Genomic DNA, 17951 nt, shown 5'->3' with positions numbered 1-17951 from the left:
TATCATTATTATAAATATTATAATGATAAAAAGGTTTATTAATTAACAATTATTATTAGGAAAACGGGTTCATTAACATTCATTAACGTCTTTAAAAAATGACTTCCTTATTCTGCAAAACGGCAGTACCAGGTCTACTCAGTCAATAAAAACAAGCTATATAATAGACCTCCATACGTTAAGACATTCAGCTCCACTTATTAAAACATTTGTGTGTTTTTGTACGTTTGAGCCTGAATGCATACTGTTCACGCAGTATGAATCAGAAAGAAACCCCAAATGAATTCAGACTTGTGTACCCAATTCTTCTTTTCAAGGTAATTAAATCATGCTGTACAATCATGCCACCCTGGAAGAAGAACAGTGATTAATGTTTGCACACAAACACACAAACATATAAAACTAATAAATTAAATAAAAATCTGGGTTAATTTTAGTCAATGAAAACCCGACAAAGAATGAGCGTCCGTCACATAAAACATCACCCTGCAGAGAAAAAGCATTAAACTGGGAGAGAATCACGGGCGATACGTAACCACGGCTGGTATCGCGAGAATGACGTCAAAAGAGTCGTTTGATGACGGTGGCGGGAAAAACCACGGTGGCGGGAAATGCAGCGTGGTCAACACTAGACAGGGGGTGCTGTTGTGCAGATAATGTGTGAAATGCGCCACAAAAAATACTAAAATAAAAAAAAATAAAAATAAAAATAAGAAAGTAAAAATTGAATCGAGGTGAAATTACACGATTGTTTTTTTCTATTATGTTTTTGTTGCTGAGAAAATATAATGAAGCGTTATGTTATGTTTTACGGTTTTAAATGTTTTTATAAAATCTGATGTGTGAAGTCTCGGAGAGGGGGGAGGGAGGAAAAAAGACTGGAGGGGAGGGGGGTGCTGTGGACTTAATTATAACAGATTGGCGTGTACGTGGTCGTGTGTGTCGAGTGGGAGGTGGGAAAAATTATAATTTTAATAATTTCGCGAGTTTTAAAGCAGGTAAAAGCGTGCTGTAAGGTTAGCGTGCGCTGTGTTTTTACATGTCTCCTCAGCTCAGAGGACCGCAGTTGTATAATTATAAGGGAAGCAGCAGCAGCATCATCTATTGGTGGTATTTGGAGCCCAGCAGGCGTGGAAAGAAAGTGCGTTGTTGTTAGTTGACGCTGCTCATCATCCTCATCCGGCCTGCTGCGAAGCGAAGCCGGGAGCTGGAGTTTGAAACGGAGCGCTCACAATGGCGGTAAACCTAGATAAGGACGCATACTACCGCCGGATCAAGAGACTATACAGCAACTGGAAGGTAAAATAAATAAAATGAAGTAAAGGGGGAGTTGATGTGAGGCGAGAGTCCGCCTGGTGTGCTTTAGTGTAGAAAAGTGGAGCTGCTGGCGTCAAGTTAGCCGCGTTTTTCTTGCCCGAGCGAGTGCACTGTTGTTGGGGTGAGCGGTGATGTGTCCCTCACTCGTGTCCAGGGCGAACACTGGTCGCCACCTGCGCTCTTATTCCTTTTTATTTCACACACGAACCCAACCTTTGCACCACACTTATTTTGTTTTGTTCTTGTCTCTACTGGCAGGCTGGCTGCCTCTGGTTAGCGCACCAAAATCGCCCCATTCACTACGCTAACTAGCGTGCTAGCATGTTAACTTTACTCCAAGCTAACTTATTAGCCGAGCGGCTAACTGTGTAATAAACCAGCCACTTCTGATTTAACACTTAAACTGAGATGAAGCCGTGCTGTGAGCTTCGTCAGGCACATAGATGTGCCTGACAGGTGGCTAACTGCACCACTTGTTTACATTTACTGCCACTTCGCACTTGGCTGCATGCTAACGTTAGCAGGCTAGTTAGCTTGAGAGTAACGCCAGCATCCTGGTGACATGTGCAAGATGCCCAGAGCTGCTTTCTTTATAACCGCTCTAGCCTTTGTTTGAGGATTCCTGGGTGAATTATTTTAATCTTAAATGCACTCTTTTTCAGAGATTGAAGTACATTTTAAGAGCTGCTGGCTCTTGTTGCTGACTTTTCAGCTCATATTTGACCCCATGTCATGCTCTCAGGCTGCATAACTGTTTCATGTGCATTGTAACTGCCATTTAAAGCTTCCAAAGCACTTTTAATGGGACTTAATATAATATAGCCGGATATCCTGAATGATAAAGTGGATTAACTTTGAGTTGTGTGTCTGTGCCACAAGTTCCCGAAAGAACAAGTCCAGATGGAGTAGGAGCACCTCACTGTGGACCTCATTGTTATATGCTCTTTATCATCTCATGCGTGACATCAAACTGTGTGTATGTTTGCGTTTTGCAGAAGGGAGAAGATGAGTTTGGCAAAGTCGACGCTATCGTGGTGTCTGTGGGGGTTGATGAGGAAATTGTGTATGCCAAATCCACAGCCATACAGGTAAGTGTGGAGCAGCATGTGAAAGGAATGCAAGCATACGCCTTTCTCTCTGTGCATTTAGGAAGGGAAATGGTTGTTGCAGAGCGACTGGAGTTAGTCTGAGCTACTCAATTGGCTTTATTATTTTTTGGTTTTGTTGTTGTTTGTTTGTTTGTTTGTTTTTTGCAAGAATCTCAGCTACCATTGAGTATTTGAAACCTAATTTAACAAAATTGGGTCTGGCTTAAATCTCTTTTGTAGTTCCCAAAAGTCTTTAAGCACATTGTATCTGTTATATCTTAGATAAACATTTTACAGCAGCTGTGTGAAGGCTCATTTGTCCTTTGTCTTTATCGAGTTGCAGTCTGGCTGCAGATAACAACGGTTAACGCCTGCATGTTAGGGGAGATGTGGGTGGATTACCTTTTGAATATTTGTGTTGTGCGAAGGTTTTAAGATGCAGTTTGCCCTTGCACTGCAATAACTTGATATAAACTGTTGGGGGGGGGGACACAAGCTACAGCTTGTTACATCCTGTGTCTCCAGAAAAGCAAATGCAATATGCATCTACAACCAGCTGTCCTCGAGGGTTATTCAAGTAGAAAATCATTATTTAGCTCCAAAACAGTAACCCCCCCAAAATTCCAAAAAACAGCCCTCAAGCTTCTCCAGTGAGTCTGTTTAAATTTGTACTGTTTTTTTTTTTTCTTTCTTTTTTTCTTTTTCTTAGACGTGGCTGTTTGGCTACGAGTTGACCGACACCATCATGGTATTCTGCGACACCAAAATCATCTTCCTCGCCAGCAAGAAAAAGGTGGATTTCCTCAAGCAGGTGGCTATAACTAAAGGCAACGAGAATGCCAATGGTGTCCCGCCCATTACCCTGCTCACCAGAGAAAAGGTAACGCACGTGAAGTCGCCTCATACACACACACACACACACACACGGAAGTTGGTGAGAGAGTGTGATTTTTGTTAATGGCTGGTTTTGTCCAAAAAGAGGAATCTGATTTGTTATCGAGTGCTTGAGAAAAATGGAAAGCTTCCTCTTTTGTGGTTTGAGTTCTTCAGCCTTCTTTTTTTTCTTTACAAATCACATGTTGTTCAATCCAATGCAGTTTTATTACTTATCTGTCATCTCAAAGTGTTTTTTATTGTAAGGTAAAGCTCCTGCAGTACTACAGAGAAAACCCCAACAATCGCATGACAAGCATTTGGCGACAGTGGGAAGGCAAAATCTCCTTGTAACAGGAAGAACTTATGGCAGAACCAGGCAGAAGGGAGGGGCAGCGATCTGCCATGAATATTTGGTGGTGAAAGGAAGAAGAGAGCCAGAGATTGATAATAACTAATAGCTTGTTCGGTTTGGAGGGTATTGAGATTTTTAGCCACGTATGTATCTGCTGACTTTCATCTTCAAATTCTAGTGTCATTGCACTTGTGCAGTGACACTAAAGATGTTGTTATTATTACTTGTTTTAATTTACAACAGAAGTCATTTCAAGGCAGTTTATTTTGTAACAGAGTCGTACTCATAGGTGATAAAAGACTCCATGAGAGGAGCAGAGCAGGACAGGCAGCGGTCATGATCCTACAGATGGACTGGTCTTGTATATCAGTTTTCTATTTTGAGCTTTTTAGCACAAGCCTTTTTCATATAAGCACTTTCTTCCCTTCTACCTTTTTCTGCACTTTGTAGAGCAGTCAGAGTGTAGTCATAGGTGCAGTCCAGTGAGGTTTTGCACAAACTATCACGTCAACATCTTGGGTTGACGCTGTTATCTGATGTCCTTCCTCCTCTCTGGACACCCCCTGCATGCTCGAATCGCTCAAAGCAGGTGGAGGACTTGTTGTGAGGGCCTTTTGCAGAGAAAAGCAAGGGTTGTAGAGGGTGGAGTTGTCATACTTCAAAAACTGCATCCTTCTCATGCACGTGGCTGCCACTTCCACTAAAGGACTGTGGTTAATTGTCAGCCTGTAGCTGGAGACGAGAGACCACAGCAGATGCAGCCGGCACAGAGGAGATGGTCGTGTGGAGAGAAGGATGACTCAGATGTGATGGTTTTGCACTCGTGTGGAGACGGGAGAGGCAGGTTTTTGTCAGATTGCAGAGAGCACTAAGTTGGGATTGGCAGGAATCAAAGTTTCTGCAAATGTGCTGAACGTTAAACGGGAACATCAGTGCCTGTCGTAGCGCCTCGTTGGTGGTCAACACATGCCTCGTGTGGGATTTAAAAGGTTTTAAATTGAACAGCCTTGGAGGAGGGGAAGGCGGAGTCTGCTAAAAATGATTTTTTTATTTTTTTTTTCCTTTCGGCATTTTATTCATGTATTACTTGTCTTTCAGAACGAGAGCAACAAGGCCAACTTTGACAAGATGATCGAGGCCATCAGAGGCAGCAAAGAGGGCAAGACGGTGGGCGTGTTCAGCAAAGACAAATTCCCAGGAGAGTACATGAAGAGCTGGAATGACACGCTTTCTGCTGAGGGACTGGAGAAGGTGAGGCGCGATCCCAACACATCGGCCAGGTCTGTGAATGTTACGTTCCCGTTTCAGTCGTGATCAGCTGTACTCTGCTTCTGCCCTCAGGTGGACATCAGTGCTGTGGTCGCCTACACGATGGCGGTGAAGGAAGACGGAGAGCTGGCCCTGATGAAGAAGGCAGCAGCCATCACCAGCGAGGTTTACTCAAAGTTTTTCAAGGAGCGCGTGATGGAGATCGTTGATGCTGATGAGGTGAGGGGGGAGGAGCAGCTGGACTTTGTGTCATTTTGTGTTTTCAAGCTGTGTGTTGCTGTCTGCTTTCAGTGCTCAGAACAGCTTAAAAGACACAATTTATCCATGTCATATCATAGTGTTTGCATCACTTTTCGGTCATCAGTATATCGGTCGATTATCAAGATCCAGTGTAGCACAGTTTGTAATAATGCACAAACACTCTCAGATTAGTTTTGGAAACTCTGTCCTTGAAGGTGTAACTAATACTGGAGCAGCCTCCACTCGTCTTTATTTGTATCTTTTGCTCATTTCCAACAGAAAGTGCGTCACAGCAAGCTGGCGGAGTCAGTGGAGAAGGCCATCGAGGAGAAGAAGTACCTGGGCGGTGCGGATCCGTCCACTGTGGAGATGTGTTATCCTCCCATCATCCAGAGCGGCGGGAACTACAGTCTCAAGTTCAGCGTGGTCAGGTGTGTGCAGGCCCAGTCTCACTTAGAGCCAGGAGGCGTCTGCGGCTGATTTTGTCACAATTAAATAAATTGGTTTTGGTAGGGCTGGAAATGATTAATTTATTGTTTTTTGTTTTTAAAATTAATTTTTAAGCAAAGCTTTCTTTAAGATTCACATTCACAAGAGCTTTAAGGTTGGTCCTAGTTGACTTTCAAGGAGTGAAAACTTAAATCAGGATTTTTGCAGAAATCCAGCAGCCTTGAATTAAAAAAACCCCCATTACATTTTATGGGAAACATGTAGTGCAGCATTAGATGAGTAGATTTATGAGTCTTTAGCCACAGCTTGATGTTTTTATGGTTTAATCTTTGATGTGGATTAAAGTGTTCGAGTGTTAATGAGCTTCAGAGATGCTTTCAGGTGGATCTCAGTGCAGAGCTAACATACCTGGTGACTCACCTGTTTAACACCCAGATAGATGAGCTGTGCTAATCATCTCTAAACGCTGACTCAAACCAGCACCTTCCCCAAAATACTGAGCTGCTCTTAAACAGTTTTTTTTCTTCTTTTTTTTAAAAATCAAGTAGGAAAACACTAGGATTTATTAAACTGTGCCCAAGTACAGCTCACAGATTATAGACTCAGTCAGCAGGACAAGACGAGGAGCAGAGACCAGTGATCAATAACCCTCCCTTGTTTTCTCTCTGCGCAGCGATAAGAACCACATGCACTTTGGTGCCATTACGTGTGCCATGGGGATCCGCTACAAGTCATACTGCTCCAACCTGGTGCGCACACTCATGGTGGACCCCTCTCAGGAGATGCAGGACAACTACAACTTCCTGCTGCTGGTGGAAGAGGAGTTGCTCAAGGAGCTCAAGCACGGTGAGTTCAGGAGCATGGAATCACTGGGAGTGAGCTGGTTTGTGGTCTCTTCTATAATCTTTGCACAGTGAAGAGTTTCAGAGTTTGAAGCACTGGGAATAAAGTCTGTGTGCAAATACAAAAACTCAGGTCACCTGAGTAGCACCTTTAAAAAATACCCATTGCTGCTTCTTGGAGGGATGTGATCTGTTCCATTGGTCGATTTGTTTGTTAGCAGTCTAGTGTTCACAGTGTAAGATGTTAAAGTTTTGCATATAACAGCTCAAGTTGCTAACACTGAAAGAGGATTTGCTTTAACCTTCATTGTTAGCGCCAAAGGTCAGAGAAAATACATATGCAATGCTTCAAGGTCAAAGGTCAGACAGTTGGTTTAGCCCTCGCTCTTTGGGGGGGGATCAGACTGTCTTACATGATGAAAATCAGCATCACATATTTTACATTTTAACTGAACCTGAACTGTAACTCGTTAATGTCTCTGCTTTAACCTGAAAGAATGACTGAAGTGTTAATGAGTTTTAGGGTGCGGGAGAGAAAAGTGTCAGTGCTGTCTGTGTGTAAACTTCCTGCATGTCCTCCACAGGAGTCAAAATCTGTGACGCGTACAATGCAGTCATGGAGTACGTGAAGAAAGAGAAGGCGGAGCTCGCGCAGAAGCTGACCAAAAACCTCGGGTAAGTACCCACAGGGGCTTTCTTCTCTCGGACGTCCTCGAATTCAGAACGCTTATGTCTGTTTCCTTGTCGTAGCTTTGCGATGGGGATCGAGTTCAGAGAAGGGTCGCTGGTTTTGAACGCCAAAAATCAGTACAAACTAAAAAAAGGTGAGACTGTCGACTCTGTTAAGCGCACAGGTGGTTTTATGCATTAATTTTGCAATAAGTTTCTTAAATGGAGACGTTTGTGTCCTTCAGGCATGGTGCTCAGCGTCAGTTTGGGTTTTTCTGACTTGGTGAATAAAGATGCGAAGAAAGAAGAGCAGAAGAAGTACGCCTTGTTTCTTGGTGACACTATACAGATCAATGAGGTAAGCAGCCTCATAAAAAACAGTAATGACTGGTCTGTACACACTATTAAGCAGATACATGTGCATCTGGTTAAGTTGCTGTCTTCATGCTGATGCTGAAACATGATGGTCAATCTTTTTGATGTCCTGGTGTGTGTATGACAGGAGGAGGCCGCCACAGTCCTCACACCGGTGAAGAAAAAGATCAAAAACGTGGGAATCTTCCTGAAGGTACGTGGTCACTGTGTCTGCTGTCTATATGAATCAGGAGCTGAAGAGGAGTGTTTACGTCTTTATACATTTATAATCGTGTATTATATGGACAGAGGTGTTGGTCCACACCTCTTAGGGTTGCTGTGGCTCTGGTGGTTAACTGAGTGGTACTGCCTCCTACCTATGTATTATTTATGGCTTGCCACCGCAGTGTGTGGCAAGTGTAATTTCTCTTTTCACCTCATGGTGGCAGCACCATCTGATCCATGTTGCAACCAAAACAACATGGATAAGACATAATACACACAATAGTAACTCACATTTAAAATGAGCCTGAGACGCTGACGTTCAGCAGCTTCACTGAAGTTTCACGTATTGCTGACCGCTTTGTCGTTGTTATTTTATTCTGTGTTTAGGCTTGAACACAACTGATCACCGTCATGACAATTCTTGTGTTACTGAAAACAAAGTGGGGGTTTTCTTCCCCATTAATAAATATGGTACTTTTGGAAAGTGTTTGGACACTCCTGGTGCACTTTAAAAGCACTGCATGTGTGTGATTGGGTTAGTGATGCCTGCTATAATAATTAATGTGTGAGCGCTGAGCTTTAACTCTGGTCAGTTTGTTGTTGTGCGTGGACTCCAGGTCTGGAAATGCAGGTTTTTGTCCATTTGAGAGCTTCGTGGTAGAGCAGCATGAACATGCTGCAGACTGTGAGGCTTGCAGAGGATTTCTTTGTTGGAGGGAAAGTGGGAAGGAGCAGCGACTGGACTTTCAAAATAAGAGGGAGGGGTTCAAAAGTGTGAGAAAATGCTAAAACAAGTCACATAATACAACTGGGCAGTCTAGCAGAGTAAAGTCTGTGTGTGGGGAAATGCTGATGTGCCATCCAGATGTTAGGATTTTATTCTTTCTTATTCACAGTTTGTATATCGTGCGTCCTCAGCAGCAGCACCTGAGATGCAGCTCAGGTGCTTGATATTTACATGATTACAGATGCTTTCCGTGGTGCTTCACCTTTTCTGTCACCGTCCATGTTTTAAGTGTTCTTTGTGCGCTGAATCTGATTTAAATAAGACAGAGCAGGAAGTGATCGCTGTTTTCGCTTCTTTTAGAATGATGACGAGGAGGATGAGGAGGAGGAGGTCGACGACGCAGAGGAGCTGCTGGGGAAAGGCGCTCGCAGTGCCGCTCTGCTCGCAGACAGAACCAGGGTAAGTGTGGACACGTGCGTCACTCAACGTGTGACTGGTGTTCTTTTTTTTTTTTTTGTGATTTTTGCCGCCTTGACGGAGATTTGATAACTAAGAGTGTGAATGTCTTTGTACTCTACCAGCTACTTGGGAAGGTAAGTATTCATTGTTTCTTCCTAAAATCTCATCAGCTGAACTGGTTTAGTCTCAAAAATCCCTTTGCTGATGGGAATGAAATCGTCATTTTTATTTGAGTGACACTTTTGTGTTTGTTTCTGTTTGTTGTCCATCCAAAGCTTTAACACATCTGTTCTCTGCATGTGTGTTGTGTTTTTCCACCTTATTTTTTTAAAAATAGCTTTTAAAAGAAAACATGGCCTTGGTGTCTCCGTGTGGTCACTCAGTTGTGTTTTTTGTCAAACTTAGAACGAGATGACGGCGGAGGAGAAGAGGCGGGCTCACCAGAAGGAGTTGGCCAATCACTTGAATGAAGAAGCGAAGCGTCGTCTGACGGAGCAGAAAGGAGAGCAGCAGATCCAGAAGTGAGTCGGTACTCTCACCATCCATAATGAACTGAAGCTATCAGGTGAAGAAACGGCATGAATGTGTTAAAGAGATCCACTCCGGTTAAACTAGAGTGGGGGGAGTCAATGTAGTGCTCGATCACGCAAATGCTTGCTGTAGGTTGTAGGTCACCAGTAAGTGTAGCGCAGTCCCAGATCTGGACCCAGACTGGTCTGGTCTGTACAGAGGAAACGCACAGACCAATCACTTACATTGTAACTCATCCCACATGATGCTGCTCAACCAATCAAATCGTTTATTCAGAGCATGTGTGAAAACAGAAAACTCTGCGGGGAGGCGCGATAAATCGAGGAAACGGGAGGAAGAAGTTGTGAAGCTGAGATCGTTTACGCGTGAAAGAAACTCAAACTAGACCTTTTTTCAAATGATGTAGATTTATTTTTTTAATGTAAACTTTATTTAACTTGAAATGATAAATATTTTATTATCGGCGGACCCTCGAGGTCATTGTGATAATTAATAATAAATAGTGTTGAACTCGTCTTAATTTTACTTTTCTAACTGGACCTCCTTAAACTTGAGCTGAAGGCTCCTGCCAAAGATGATGTAAAAGCTGGAGTTTTGTTGAGCTGAAAAGTGGAGACCTTTAGGGAAAAGTGTTTAAAGGCCAGCAGGGGGCGGTAGCAAAAGACTTTGGTCCTGTGTGACACTAATAACCTGTGGACCTTTTTGGTGTCTGAATTGGATCGTGTGAATAAGAGCCAAGTCACAAAAGCCTTGATTGTGTTGTGACTCTTATTTTTTTTTTTCTAGCAACCCACCTGTTGCTAGAAAAAAATCATGCATTCCCTGATCAGCTGGCAAATTGCTTATGGTGTTGCTCCGCAGTCTGACTTGTTACTCTTCGAGCTTCAGTGAAACTAAAAAGTGCAAAACAAACAGGAAGTTGGATCCATTTGCCATCAAAATAAAAGTTGCGCCTTTTAAAACGTGCTGGTCCGCTTTTGTGCAAGACGTGTTATAAAGTGCTCTAAAGTGACGCGGGACAGTCTGTGTGTCTCTGACTGACTTGCATTGATCAATGTCGGCGTCTGCTCAGTGTGAGCGAAAAGCTGTTTGGGGTGTTAGCTTTATTTGTTATTTGCACGCCACACAAGAAACTTTTAATAAGCACCTAGATTTTTGTTCTTTTTTTAAAAAATAAACCCAGGAGAGAGAAGTTGGCAGCAGAACTGTAAATTCTGACTTTTAATTAAGTTTCTCCTCATTAAGCGACTCCACTCTGCTTCCTCTCAGGGCCCGGAAATCTAACGTCTCCTATAAGAACGTGTCTCAGATGCCCAGAGAAAAGGACATCCGGGACATGAAGATCTTCATCGACAAGAAATATGAGACTGTCATCATGCCCGTCTTTGGCATCGCCACACCATTTCACATCGCCACCATCAAGGTACCACAACTACATCCAGTTGCACTTATGTACACAATGAGTCTGCGTTACCTTTTTGGTATTAATTACAGACATTTTTCTTGCTTCTGTGCCTTTTAGAACATCAGTATGTCTGTAGAAGGAGACTACACCTACCTGAGGATCAACTTCTACGTCCCTGGCAGCTCACTGGGCCGACAGGAGGGAAACATCTTCCCCAACCCTGAAGCCACATTCGTCAAAGAAATGTGAGTCTTTCTAGGTCTTTCTATCGGCATGCGTGTAGATTTCTCTGCTCACACCTTGGCAGGTCACTCTGTGTGTTTGAAGGAGCAGATGTTCCAATGATCCTTTTCTCTCCTTCGCTTGCCTCTCAGCACGTACCGGGCGTCCAACCTGAAGGCTCCCGGCGACACATCGGTGCCCTCCACCAACCTGCAGAACGCCTTCCGCATCATCAAGGAGGTGCAGAAGCGCTACAAAACACGAGAGGCCGAAGAGAAGGAGAAGGAGGGCATCGTCAAGCAAGACTCGCTGGTCATCAACCTCAACCGCAGCAACCCCAAACTCAAAGACCTCTACATCAGACCCAACATCGCGCAGAAGAGGATGCAGGGCTCGCTGGAGGCTCATACTAATGGTGAGGACAGCAGTCAATGGGAATGCTGGGAAACGAGGATGCCCAAATCTCGGAAATGTTGTCTTTAAAACTGGGAAACCCTCTCCCTCTCTCTCTCTCTCTTCTTCCCCCGCGCAGGTTTTCGTTTCACGTCGGTCCGCGGTGATAAAGTGGACATTCTTTACAACAACATCAAACACGCCATCTTCCAGCCGTGTGACGGTGAGATGATCATCGTACTGCACTTCCACCTCAAGGTACGCTCATTCAAAAATGCACCCTCAAAATATCTGGAGCCTTCACTCTCCTGTGGTAAGGGCAACACTCGATAATCACAGGGTAGCAGGTGTCCGCAGAGCTCTCTGCTGCTACCTCCAGACTGGGTTTTCTTTAGTTTTTGCTTGCGTCCTTATCAGCATGAGATGGTAGCAGCTACTATCCTGGGCAGTCTGTTTTTCTCTCCTGTCAGTCTGATTTGCAGCAAAGCAGCTGAAGTGTATTCACAGCGGTCTCTGCTTCCTCACTTGACAGACTGAACTTTCACAGACTTTGTTCCACACTGTGATGATCAAGTGCTCCCTTAATTTATTTTAACATTGTATATTTAAACTCCTATTTGTGTAAAATCACTATTATAAAACCAAATGCTCAGTGATCTGATGTCATCAGAGCTCATAGTTGGGGTGTGATGTCTGGGCTCCACAGGAAAATAAAATGGTGCTTTGACAAGGTTTACAGTTTCAAGTTAGCAAGACCATTTAGCCTAAACGGTCTTGCTCCCCCATACCTTTCCGAGTTACTTCAGCCTTATATTCCTTCGGACCCTTAGATCAGCTGACCAGCTGCTGTTGGTTGTCCCAAAATCTAGGCTAAAACGTAGAAGAGAACGAGCCTTTTCAATTATGTCCCCCAAACTTTGGAATATGCTGCCTTTAAATATTAGACGGGCATCTTCGTTTCCTGTTTTTAAGTCGCTTTTGAAAACACCCCCTTTTTTCGATAGAGTTCAGACTGGTGTGAGTTGATGTTTATTATGTGTATTGTTATGTTTTTATGTGAGTGCCTGTGGTTTTATCTTGTGTTTTTACCCTTTTGTTTCTGTACAGCACTTTGGGCAAACTTTGTTTTTAAATGTGCTATATAAATAAACTGGATTTGGATTTGATCTAAGGAGCTTGGAAAGAAAAGCGTCTGGACTTCTTTAAGTTGCTTGAAGACGTTTCACCTCAAAGACTTAACACTTTGCAATAAAAAAGAGACTTGTAAATGTCTGGCATATTTGAGATTGAGCTTAATTGATCTTTTCTTGTATTAGGCCTCAGTCGCACAGGCCAGTGACCCCCTGGCACAACCACTGACTGGTCTGTGACCGAGCCTTTAGCTTAGCACAGTGTATTTGGTTCAGAGTAGCTGAAGGCAGGCACGTTCCCCTTTCATGGGAGCAGGGTTAGCGGACCCCACCCCCACATTCCCCTTTATAACCTTGAGCGCTCTGCTAGGTGGAGCTTGATGTTAACTCTAATTAAGCGTCTCACTGATCTATAATCCTTCAGCATATTCACTCATCGGCTGTCTCTCATTATGTCCAAGCGATTCCCTTTAAATAGTCTGAAAATGGTCTAAAAAACCGTTGCGTTTCTCTCCAGAACGCCATCATGTTTGGTAAGAGACGCCACACGGACGTCCAGTTCTACACAGAGGTGGGCGAGATCACCACAGACTTGGGCAAACACCAACACATGCACGACCGAGACGACCTGTACGCCGAGCAGATGGAGCGGGAGATGAGGCACAAGCTCAAGTCGGCCTTCAAGAACTTCATCGAGAAGGTGGAGACGTTGACTAAAGAGGAGCTGGAGTTCGAGGTGCCCTTCAGAGACCTGGGGTGAGTAAACGAAGCCGTCGGGAACCGATGCGAACGTTATAGGACAAAGTGGACACCCCTGTGAGCTCGTGGCCTGTGCCTCTTTTGTTTACAGGTTCCAGGGCGCCCCCTACAGGAGTACCTGCCTGCTACAACCCACGTCCAGTTCTCTTGTCAATGTTACTGAATGGGTGAGTGAGCAGCTGGCACTGAGCTGCAGACGGTTCAAAGGTTTAATTCGTGTCTGTGAAGAAGAAAGCTAAAATGTGTGCCGGCGGTTCAGTCTGTTAAAAATCTTTTTCCTCCGTCTGCAGCCGCCTTTTGTGGTCACTCTAGACGAGGTGGAGCTGGTTCATTTTGAGCGTGTGCAGTTCCACCTGAAGAACTTTGACGTGGTCATCGTTTACAAGGACTACAACAAGAAGGTCACCATGATCAACGCTGTGCCCGTGAACTCCCTCGACCCCATCAAAGAGTGGCTCAAGTAAGGCTGTCGATTTAATCAGTGACTTATTCTTTTAGATGCATTAAAAATTACCTCAGATGGATTATTAATACACTTTTTTTTTTTCTCTTCTCCTTTTTAGCTCTTGTGACATCAAGTACACAGAAGGCGTCCAGTCTCTGAACTGGACCAAGATCATGAAGACCATCGTTGACGACCCAGAGGGGTTCTTCGAGCAGGGAGGCTGGTCTTTCTTGGATCCAGAGAGCGAGGTGAGTTCATGGTTTCATAACCTGAGCAGACATTTACAGTTTTAAAGTGTTCCATGTTTCCAGTTTTTCCTCTCAAGAACTCCACATCGTAACACAGTGCTGACAGTAAAATTGCGGTTAGTTTTGTGATTGCATGCCTCTCCCTGTGCCGTATTTTGCCTCAGGGAAGTGGTGCCGAGGAAGATTCAGAGTCAGAAATGGAGGATGAGACATTCAACCCGTCTGCAGATGAAGAAGAAGAGGAAGAGGAAGACAGTGATGAGGATTACAGCTCAGAGACGGAGGACTCTGGTATGATTTCCATGGGCCAGTTTGAACCTCTGATGAATGAAATGAACAATAAAAGTTTGAGAAAATGATTCGTACCCGAACAGCTCTTTGCCTTGAACTCACACTTGTACACACTGAACCAGATTTGTTTGGGTGTGTGTTGCAGATTATAGCGCGTCACTGGGCAGTGAGGAGGAGAGCGGGAAAGACTGGGATGAGCTGGAGGAAGAAGCCAGAAAAGGTTTGTATTTGTAGACTCTGGTTTTTCAAAACTTGCACTTGAAGAGTGTTCAGGACTCACTGTCAGTCCACAAAATTAAAAATAAGTCTGGCATCAGCCACTAGAGGGCACCAAATGCACACAAACCCCACAGTACTCATCTAAAAGCAAAGTTTTCACATCTGCAGCACCTAACTGTTATGTGACTAAATACAAACGGTCTCTTCAGGAATCACACATTTAAATATGGCTGTTAACTCACGAGCACTTCAGTAGTCACACCTTTTTAGTTGGCCTTTGGCTACTTAAATATTTGTGTTAATCGCATGGCAGCAACTCGATGCAATCAAGCGTGAAGACTACCTGCCGAAATTCAGACTGAGCATCAGACAGGGGAAGAAAAGTGATTTAAAAGTGTTGTTTCCCACGTAAATGTCTCTGGAGTTTACAGAAAATTATATAAAAACCGAAAATATCCATTGAGCAGCAGTTCTCTGAGAGAAACTGCCTTGTTGATCACAGATTGCTTTAAGGCTGCAGACGTTATGTAGACCAGCGTCTCTGAATGCACATGTTGGGATGTGGTGGAGGAATCTGCAGCTGTGTGATGCTGTCATGTCATTATGAACCAAAATCTCTGAGGAAAACTAAAGAAATGAATACACTTGGTTGAGTGTATTTCTGCACTACACGTCCCTGTAGAAGAACAAGTATCAGCCACGAGGGTTGATCACAGAACAGAGCTGTTTCATGGTGGTTGTTTCTCCCCTGCAGCTGACAGAGAGAGCCACTATGAGGACGAGGACACCTCCAACAGGAAGAGGAAGGTGCGGCCATCAGCCCCGCCGAGCAAGAAGAAGCGACGGCACTAAACGTCCCAAACATCCATTCATACTGCCAAACCTGACCCTCCCTCCCACCACGGCCGGCTCCCCACACTTCACACAGACCCACACCTGCGCTCAGACACACACAGTGTACATAGACGTAGACACCGCCCCCTTTGTTTATTTTTTATTTTTTAGTTGTTGTTGGTATCAGTTCTACCTCTTCTTAAAGTCAATAAAGAGTTCTTTTACTGATGGCATGAAGTTGGCTTTAATGTTAGTTGTAAGGTCTTGGGGTTGTTACAGCTTCACCTTGATCATAAACTACGCCACCGTCGAACTAAAACATAACATAAAATTCAATGAAATAGTAAGACGAGTGAAATGAGCACTTTACAGATACTTTTAAGAAACAACTTTCTCTGAATTAAATTGGCTTCTCTTGGTTCAACTTGCCATGCTCACACATCAACATGGGCGTGCAACTCCCTCAGGTGCACCAGTGGAACCAACATGCAGTACAATAGTTCCTACATGAGAATTTTCACAATAAATGACCTGATTGCATATAAAATATGCATAGTGCAAAACAAAATACATGAACTGAAAGTAAGGCAGTAAAAGTTGGTGAAGTGTCATGTTGAAGAACCAGCAGGACAGCCAGACTTCATTACCTTCGTTTTCCCACCTTCGTTCATCCATCCATCAGGGTTTATTGTCTGTGTGTGTGTGTCTGCGTGTGCGCGTGAGTGTGGTTAAATGGGCTTTTATTGCAAGCATTGTTTATTTTCTGTTAAAGAAAGCTGAGTTTCTTAACTAATGGATAATAAATAAAAAGACTTGACATCTCCTCTGCCAAGTGTTTTATATAAACTGAGAAATCTGATTGTTTTTTCCCTCGGTCGTCTTCCCCACAGTGTCCACTTTGTTTTTGCTTTGTTTTTTTTTCCTTCTTATTTCTGTCAATGTTTGTTAAATTGTGGTAATAAGATGGGGAAAATGTCCTTTATTTTTTAGGGATGGGAGGGGGCAGATGCAAGTTTTCTAATTATTTTACCTTTTTTTTTTTTTTTTTTTTTTAAAGTGGGATTTATAAACTTATTCGGACACAGACACACACATCACCCTCGCACTTATCCTCCTCTCTGTCCCCTCCCCTTTTTTTTTTTTCTTTTTTTTGGGGTCAATCTGAGTAGATATGATGTTGTACTGTTAATTCTGAAAATCTTGTTTTTGTTTTTGTAATAAAATTAAAAGGAACTGTAGTTTGTTTTCACTCGTCTCTCTTTCACACGCTTTCAGTTTTGCAGATTAGTCGTAGTGTGCTTACTGCCGGTGTCGTAGACCACCGCCTCTTTTCAGTCGTAGGCTAAGAGCTATGCTCTTGAGCATTAGTTCTCCAGGGTTTTGGAAGGAGATGGGCTGCTTTTATAAACTCATTTTCCCTCCAGTCATTGTACCCGACCATTTTCAGAGAAATATGTTTCTTAAGCCACTTAAGAAAACGCTGACTTGTGAGTCATTCAAACACAAAAACTAGCCTAACTCAAAGGGTGAACCACTGTTGGCTACATGAGAGACGACCATTTTTTAATAATTGTATCTTTCGGCATTTTGTTACTAGCAGCCTGTTGAAAATATGATTTCTTCCCATTTCATGTGTTGTTTTATGTGAAAAATACCAAAGAACAGTTTGATAGACATAAAATAGTATTTTTTTTTTTTTTTTTACACCAACAAGGCGTAATGCATGAGGCACAGTGTGTTTTTAATAAAATAAGTATTGGAAGTGGTTCTCCCGCTACTGGTTATGAATGTGGAAGTTGAATCTTTGTACAGTGCCTTAAAAAAGTATTTATATTCCTTGAGCTTTTACACATTTTGTCACAGCCACAAACGTAAATGTTTGTTATTGAGATTTTCTGTGATAGACCAACACAAAGTAGCACATGATTGTGAAGAGGTACGAAAATGATACATGGGTTTTCTAAATTTTAAGCAAATCAAAATCTGAAAAGTCTGCATTTGTATTCAGCCGCCTGTACTCTGATACATCTATATAAAACCCAGTGCAATCAGCTGCCTTCAGAAGTCACCTAATTAGATAATAGAGTTCACCTGTGTGTAATTTAGTCTCATTATAAATACACCTGCTCCGTGAAGGCCTCAGTGGTTTGTTAGAGAACATTAGTGAACAAACAGTATGATGAAGACTGAGGAAATCACCAGACAGGCCAGAGATAAAGTTGTAGATAAATTTAAAGCAGCGTTAGGTTATTAAAAAAAAAAAAAAATCCCGAAGCTTTGAACATCTCAAGGAGCAGTGTTCAAAAGTGTGCGACAACTGCAAACCTACCAGGACATGGCCGTCCACCTAAACTGACAGACCGAGCAAGGAAAGCACTGGTCAGAGAAGCTTCCAAAAGGCTCATAGTCACTCTGGAGGAGGTGCAGAAATCCACAGCTCAGGTCCACAGGACAACTGCAAGTCATGCAGTCCACAAATCTGTCATTGTTGACAGAAAAACAGAAAAAGTCCTGTTTGCAGTTTTCCTGGAGCCATGTAGGGCACACAGCAAACATGTGGAAGAAGGTGCTCTGGTCAGACAAGACCAACTTTGAGCATTTTGGCC

General features: G+C 43.2%; 1 protein-coding gene across 2 annotated transcripts; it reads left to right on the top strand.

The window, feature by feature from the left end:
• The first annotated feature begins 871 nt into the window (after positions 1-871).
• supt16h (SPT16 homolog, facilitates chromatin remodeling subunit) lies at positions 872-16583 on the top strand. Of its 2 annotated transcripts, XM_039610003.1 has the most exons (25): positions 872-953; positions 1052-1299; positions 2313-2405; positions 3115-3285; positions 4732-4884; positions 4975-5121; positions 5422-5573; positions 6266-6438; positions 7019-7109; positions 7185-7258; positions 7349-7461; positions 7606-7671; positions 8770-8868; positions 9274-9389; positions 10669-10822; positions 10922-11049; positions 11179-11441; positions 11559-11677; positions 13067-13305; positions 13400-13475; positions 13599-13768; positions 13872-14001; positions 14166-14292; positions 14438-14512; positions 15266-16583. In XM_039610003.1, exons 2-25 carry the CDS (start codon positions 1234-1236, stop codon positions 15361-15363), a joined length of 3093 nt encoding a protein of 1030 aa, XP_039465937.1. In that variant the 5' UTR covers positions 872-953; positions 1052-1233; the 3' UTR covers positions 15364-16583. The 2 variants fall into 2 exon arrangements, with proteins under 2 accessions (XP_039465937.1, XP_031608890.1); XM_031753030.2 differs by having other exon boundaries at positions 873-1299.
• Positions 16584-17951: the final 1368 nt, after the last annotated feature.

The sequence above is a fragment of the Oreochromis aureus genome, linkage group 3 (genome assembly GCF_013358895.1).
Source record: "Oreochromis aureus strain Israel breed Guangdong linkage group 3, ZZ_aureus, whole genome shotgun sequence".
NCBI lineage: Eukaryota > Metazoa > Chordata > Actinopteri > Cichliformes > Cichlidae > Oreochromis > Oreochromis aureus.
This window is presented reverse-complemented; position numbering and strand designations above follow the sequence as displayed.